We start from the raw sequence: 7,495 nt of genomic DNA on the forward strand, positions 1-7,495 counted from the left end.
TAGAAAGGAAATTGAGTTCTTTAAAAAACTAGTCAATTTTTATTCAAATTTGGTAGAAGAAGAATGCTTAGAAATTATGAAGAAAAATAGTGTTCCAAGAAAGATTTTACTAGATGTCCTGCACTATGAAACTACATCTGAAATTTCTACAGAAATCAGTAATCTATTTAGACCTACTTTTGTATGGAACGTCGTTTCATAAATAATAAGTATTTCCTAATATATTTTTTGGTTCTTTTTGAGCCGTTTTTTTAGTTATTTCTCACAACCTAATCTCTGCATGTCTGTATACGAATTTGTGTACGATCTTAATCGTTCGGTCCGTTAATTGGATTTTGATGAAATTTTCAGGAATTCAACATATATCTAGTTGATTTCACATCAATTCTGTCCACTACTTGTGTGTACTTATTTTTTCCGGCATACCTACAATTTCAAAAATTATGCTTTCTAATGTTCTAATGGTGGAAACGCACAGCACTACAACTCCAAGGACCTGAGTTCGAACTCGGCAGGGCAGAAAATTGTTTCCTGTTACAATGTAGCCGTGAGTCAACCCTCTGGATTCTGGAGCCCTCTTGGCGTCCACCCAGCCTTATAAATTGGATACCCTTACTTGGGTAAAAATCTGTTGGTCGAGCATGATTCTGACCCAATCACCACTTTACACCCACCGTTTAGTAACAGTACTTCCTTACTAAATACTGAACCCCTACCATTCATGGGTTTTAGCGGTACAGAATTTGATGCTATTTTAGTTTTTAAGATAGTTCAGATTGCAAAAATTATTTTTTTTTAATGTTTTGAAACAGCCACCATTTCTTATTCCCCTACCGATACTTGGTACACTCATCGATTTTGACTACTAATTATACATAGTTTTCATTAATAATAATAATAATGAAGGCTTGATGAACCCGAAGATTCGATGCCAATACCACCGATTGCTTTCTACAGACATCTATCCAGTGACGCCCACCAAACCCAACTCTACCAAATCTGTTTTAGCGCAATCCTCCCATCTACGTTTCGGTCTACCTCTCAGACGTTTCTACATCGGTTCAGTGTTTATTAACATTTTAGGGATCCGCTCGTTACTAAGCCCATCTTATAAGCAGCAATGCAGTAACTTGAATTATATTTACTGGGTGTAATTCCCTTAAGTGTTGTGTAGACTTCTAAATTCATCAATTTCGATTTTTCTAGTTACCGTAGAACCTAAATACTAAAACCTATCTACCAGTTCAAATTTATTTCCTCCTATATCTATATCAACGAAATCGCTCGCGTTTCTACTGCTAACCTTTTTTTTTTCGTTTTATATGTATTTATTTCAAGATACGTAGTTTTCATTAAAGTAATCAAAAATTCGGGTGAAATAACTGACTTTTTCCTCCCTAGCTCTTGTACTAGAAGACCTCCACAACTCAGGTGGGGTGGTAAAGGATTTCTCGCAACTGTCCGACCTACTTTTGGTGTTGGGTGAAATGCCGTGCCATTCTGAGCCTTAACAACTCCATAACGCTTTCTCTGCCATTGAAGGGGTCGTAATGTTTTCGACCATTTTCTTTCCCACGTAAAAAATAATGCTTTCTTTCCTTCAGCGGAAAATACCCTGATGGATTCTTCTTTTCGTCATATCTTATTACCACTAGTCATACTGTAGGCCGTTTTACTTCCAAATTAGTTTTAACTAAACTTTGCTCTTAATGATAGTTAAAGTCCTAAATAGATTGAACAATCCGAAGTAGATACATAATTTATTTTCGGCTGCTTTTCTGGTACTAAACTTCGAAATTAAATAAACTACGTATATCCATACTAATCTATATGTCTTAGGCTTGATTCGACAACTGTTTGGGCCAGGGGCTTTCGTAAATGAAGGTATACAAACTCTTATAACTTACCCAGATAAAAACAAAACAAAAAAAAAACAATTGCTGGTTCAATTTTAATAATTCATGTGTTAAAACCATCTCAAATTGGCGATCTATTTTCGTAAGAAAGCTTTAAAACAACAAAAAACAAAACAAGCCGGCTCTGAATATAAACAATTATTTAGTTAAGCTTATTTAAGGGGGCGTGGTATCACTGTGGTAAGTCACGATGCTACTAACTCCAAGGACCCAGCTTTGAATCCAGCTGGGCAGAATTTTTTTTTCTGTCACAATATATCCGTGAGTCAACCCTGTGGGTTCTGGAGCTCTCCTTGGGTCCACCCAGCGTCATAAATTGTGTACCCTTAATTGGGTAAAAATCAAAAGTACTGCTCTCTTGACCCTTTATGAGTTGTAGCGGTACAGATTTTAATTTTTTTTGGGCTAAGCTAACTATTGTAAACATTAAAATAAAATCATAAAGTAAAATAAAAGTGTCTAAACTGAACTAATAAATACTGCTGGTCGACTACGATGGGACAGGGACGAGGTGGGTCCTGAATAATATATTAAACGCTCCAAAAGGTCAGAGATCCAACCGTTCAAAGATTGTGGGCCCACGTCTATACCGGCTCTCCTATAACAATTTACGCAGACAGGGTCTGGTGACAATATATAAACGAACTGCTCATAATGTTCGCAGATAAAGCTGGTGAAGAACTACATTAGATAGTAATGAACTACAGAAGACTAATTAGCTACAACTCATATTCAAATCAAAGACCAAAACGCAAAAACGGTCTGGTTTCGGACATTAATGTCGACTAAAACACTCAAAATGTCCAAACTAGACCTACTGAACGCAGATCGAGCTGGTTTGAAACTATAAAGGCCATTAATTAGCATCAGTTGACTTTATAAAGAAGATGGTCGGCCTGTTGCTAAGCGACGCCTTAGCAACGGTTCTACAACCCTTAGCATCTTTCTTTTCAAATAAGGAAATTCTAATGAGCACTATACTAATAAAAATAAATCTAATTAAATTAAATACTACAACTTACTAAATAATATTTACAAATCATTCACAAAGTAATTATTAAATACTACGTTAACAAGACGGAGGACCTGAATAGGAAAACCCCCAAAGAACCAAAATCATCTAGAAAAGAAAATAAGCTTTCCAATTGACAGATTTAATAATATTAAATATAAACTAATTAAATAAATAAAAAAAGTGTTATAAAAGTACGTATGCAAACCAATACTAATAAACAAAGGAGAGAAGAAAGAAAGAAAGAAACAAAGAAAGAGAGAAGAAAGAAAGAAAGTCGAAGAATGGTTCCTAAATTGGAAGATTAAAATAAATCCCAACAAATCCTATCCAATCACCTTTACCGTTCGTCTTAATCCTACCAACTGCGATACAGTAACCCTTCATAATCTTACCCCTGTCGAACAGATCCGCTACCCTGTACTATATCCCTACGAACGACTTGGAATTCTCACACAAGACTGAAAAGACAGGAAACTGAACGTCGATTCTGATTATCACAACACTTATTTGACAACCGATATCTCTACTATTTATAGAAACTATCATAAAAAATATTACTAAGAAAATAAACATTATAGACTGCTTTAAAGTTCATTTAACTAGCTTTAGTGTGAATGCTGTCAGACATCTATACGTCTCAGGCTTCTTAAGATATTGATTTTTTCAAAATAAGTTCACTATCTACTGATTGTTCAGTACATATTTTATGAAACGTTGCTTTTTAGCTATATCTCGGGAACTAAACGTAAATAGCTCTATTATGGCTCATATGTTAAAAAATGTTGTTCGTTTAGGTTATCTAGTGTTGTAAGTAGTTTTGAAGATATAAAGCTCTGAATGAATAATTAATTGTTTTAAACGTATTGAAACAACCCCCATTTTTTATTCCCCCTAGCTATACTTGACAGACTCATTAATTTCGACTAGTAATTATACATAGCTTCCATTAAAGTTATGAAAAATTGTGATGAAATAACTGCCTCTTTTCTCCTCTAGGGCTCTTTTACTCTCATCCACGCATGGGCGATGGATTTTGACGAATGAGGTATCATATGAAAGAAAATTTCTTAGAGAAGCAACGATTTTTAGCTCTTACTATATTTAATTAACTTTAATATATGTTATTCAAAAATGTGAGAGATTTCAAAATCCGGTAGAGGCAAGTTGACGGATCGAGACGATTCATATTGGATTTTATAGATTTCGATATGGACTTCAAAACCTAATACCAATACTCAATGAAATGGCAGCAGAACTTCACTTCTATATGTCTTAAACCGAATAATTACAATATTATAATAATTGTAAGAATCTAAAAATTATAACATCATCTCTTTCCTAACCATCCTACAAAAACTGGACATGTCAGTGAAATTTATGTGGATTCCATGTCACTGAATGTGGGAATGGCATGAAATGAACTGGTCGATCGAGCTCCTAGAAGCACCCACACTCCCGGGACGAGGTAAAGCGATCTTAACCTCACCTTGAATAAGTAAATCCCTCTAAAAGAAAAGAAAATATGGATAGGAGTCTAAGTGGGATGATAGCCCTGCGAATAAACTAAACAATTATAAAAATGTCAGCCCAGTGGTACCTCCTGCCGTAAATATCGTAAAGAGGAGCTCGTACTGACTAGACTGAGAATAGGTCACACGAGGCTCACTCATCACAAAACAAAAACTAGCAAAATGTCAGTATTATAATAACAATATGATTATCAGCCACATTCTTACAGGATTCTTCATTCTCCATTCTTCACGTCACACAGTGTTGGAAAGTGTGAAAAAACTCTCCAAAATTGTCTCTAATCATGTTGATGAGATTTCTTAAACTCTAATACCCATTTTAGTGCGTGTTCCTATTGTATAATAATAAAGATGAATCTTTAGGTCTTTATTATCTAAACAACAAGGTTCATACTTCAAAATTAAAACAACAAGATCACAATTATTATAAAACATAAACATTCAGTTTTTTTAGATAACAAAAAAAACACATAAGTACTTCATTATTAATTAATTGTAATTGATCATATGGCAAGGGGTTTCAAATGGGTTTGCCACTAAAACAAATGTAAAATAATGAAACTTTAAATGAATTATAATTAAAAATAGATTTAAAAGAAATATACTAATGAAATAAAAATGTTGCTAATAATTTCGACAGTGGCAAACCCATTTCAAACACTCTCTTTGCAAACGTCAACAATTGCCGTTGAAGACGTTAAGCTTGCCACCACATCACTCCCCCCCCCCAATAACGTTGGCGCAGAACCTAACAGTTGGCTTTACTGCACGTCCAGAGCGGGTGTGGTACACTGGTTTTGGTTGATGCTGTTCTGCGTCGAGGTCATTAGAAGAGTTAGCAGCTCCTGCAGCGGGCGTAGGACTGGACTGAGCCGCGTCGGCGTTTCTTTCTACCTGCATTTTGTTTGCGCCGGAAAGAAGATGTGCAACTTTCAGTTGATCCATCGAAATGGTTTTTGGACCTGATGGTAGCTGGATCTTAAATGTTTTCTCCTTCCGTGAGATTACTTTGTAGGGTCCAGAGTACGGTGGAGTGAGCGGTACCCTAACGGAGTCGTCCCTTGGAAATACATGGGTCCAGTCCTTTAAGTCTCGATCCACAAAAGTCTTGGACGTGCTGCTGCGGTATGGCGCCGGGTGTCGATTCTTCATGGCCTCCCGTAGGGTCTTTAGCGTCGATTCGGAGTCTTCCCGACGTCCTGATGCCTCAAAGATCTCTCCAGGTAGGCGTAAAGGCTTCCCAAATACCATTTCCGCTACGCTGGCTACCACGTCTTCTCTCACTGCCGATCGGAGTCCTAAAAGGACTGCTGATAACGTACTTGTCCATCCCGATGCGTTCAGTGTAGACATGAGGGATGCCTTGAGGGTCCTGTGACACCGCTCCACGCATCCGTTGGACTGAGGATGGTATGCTGTAGTCCTCTGACGTTGTATACCTAATATACGAGTCAGATTTATGAAAATATCTGACTCAAACTGGCGCCCTTGATCAGTGGTTATCCTTGCTGGCGTACCATAGCGGGAGATCCATGTACCCACAATCGCTGATGCTACCTTGGTAGTTGTTATTTCCTCCAGAGGGCACACCAACGGCTGAATCGTTCAATGATCGTCAGCCAGTACCGCATTCCGTCGGAGTTTGGTAACGGTCCAAGGAGGTCCACGTGAATGTGTTCAAACCTGGAGCTGGGGGTGAAGGTACCTGTGGAGGGGTTACTGTGTGACGGATTACTTTCGATGTCTGACAGGCAATACAACACCGAGCCCATCTCGAGTCATCAGCGTTCATGCCAGGCCAGAAAAAATCGCTGCGTTGCTAGCCGTCTTGAGGCTCGAATACCTGGGTGACTGAGCCCATGCAGGCGGTGGAAGATTTCTTCTCGCATGGACTTAGGAATGTATGGCCGCGCCTGAGAGGTGGAGGTCTCATTGGGGACTGACGTTACAGTGCCGGGAGGTTTGATCCATTGAAGCTGAAGACGGTCGTTTTTCTGTAGCTCTGTAATAGTTGGATCCTTCTGTTGTTCTGCCGCTATATGTACATAATCGTCAGTGAATTCGATGTCTTCGACCCTCGAAAGTGCATCGGCGACGGTGTTCTCTTCCCCGGGTACGTAGCGGATGTCGGTCGTAAACTGGCTAATGAAATTAACCAGACGAATCCGCATGGGTGTCGCTGTCTCTGGCTTTTGATGAAAAGCATATTCCAACGGTTTGTGGTCCGTCCATATCTCAAAATGTCGCCCATCCAGGTAATGCCTGAAATGCTTGATGGCTCGGTGGATTGCCATGAGCCCCTATGGTACGTGGCATATTTCTTCAACGCTGGGGTGAACGCTTTAGAGAAAAATCCGAGAGGTCGCCAAACGTTACCATCTTTCTGCTGTAAAACTGCTCCTATGGCAGTATTGGAGGCGTCGCATACTAAGACTAGATGAGCGTTCTGTCTTAGCACTACAGCATTCTGAATGACAGTTTTGCAGCCTTCGAATGCTTGGATGGATAGTGAAATAGAATTATAAATATAAATGAAACAAAATTATAAAGCACGAAACATGGGCGTTGATGACCTCAGGGTTTTACGCCCTAAAGCTCCAGACAACAACTACGACCCATAGAGGTGGTCGCCATTATATCATCGGCCAAATCATCCAGCTGTTCCTGTAAGTCGATGAATCTTGACTCCTGTTCGTCATTTATGTTTTGAGTTTTGGGAGGCATATTTTATTTAAAATGAAACGAAAAGACGAGTGAGAAGTGGTTCGTAACAACAAATTAATTTTATAAAAGGGACCAAAACAATATGTGAGCTAGGGTAAGAAAAGCGAACTAAATAAATAATATCCAATAATATCCGACCCGGACGAGACCAAAAGAATGTTGGGGCGAGGGGCGTTTCGTAAATGAAATAAAAACCTACCTCTTCCCCAGAGAAAAAATTGTTCGCTGGATCGGGTGATAGAAAAAAAACAAAAAAAAACGGAGGACCTGAAATGAATCATAAAAACACAAAAATAATAAAGAAAAATTAT

General features: G+C 38.4%; 1 protein-coding gene across 1 annotated transcript; it reads right to left on the minus strand.

Moving 5' to 3' along the window:
• Positions 1–5,174: 5,174 nt before the first annotated feature.
• LOC136796652 (uncharacterized) lies at positions 5,175–5,711 on the minus strand. The gene has a single exon (XM_067050957.1). It carries the CDS (start codon positions 5,709–5,711, stop codon positions 5,175–5,177), a length of 537 nt encoding a protein of 178 aa, XP_066907058.1.
• Positions 5,712–7,495: the final 1,784 nt, after the last annotated feature.

The sequence above is a fragment of the Halyomorpha halys genome, unplaced genomic scaffold (assembly GCF_000696795.3).
Source record: "Halyomorpha halys isolate HHAL.00 unplaced genomic scaffold, Hhal_1.1 Scaffold1694.1, whole genome shotgun sequence".
In the NCBI taxonomy this organism is placed as follows: Eukaryota; Metazoa; Arthropoda; class Insecta; order Hemiptera; family Pentatomidae; genus Halyomorpha; species Halyomorpha halys.

Coding starts and splice junctions, on each gene's coding strand:
- LOC136796652 (XM_067050957.1), bottom strand. CDS start 5,711: ATGGTATTTGGGAAGCCTTTACGCCTACCTGGAGAGATCTTTGAGGCA.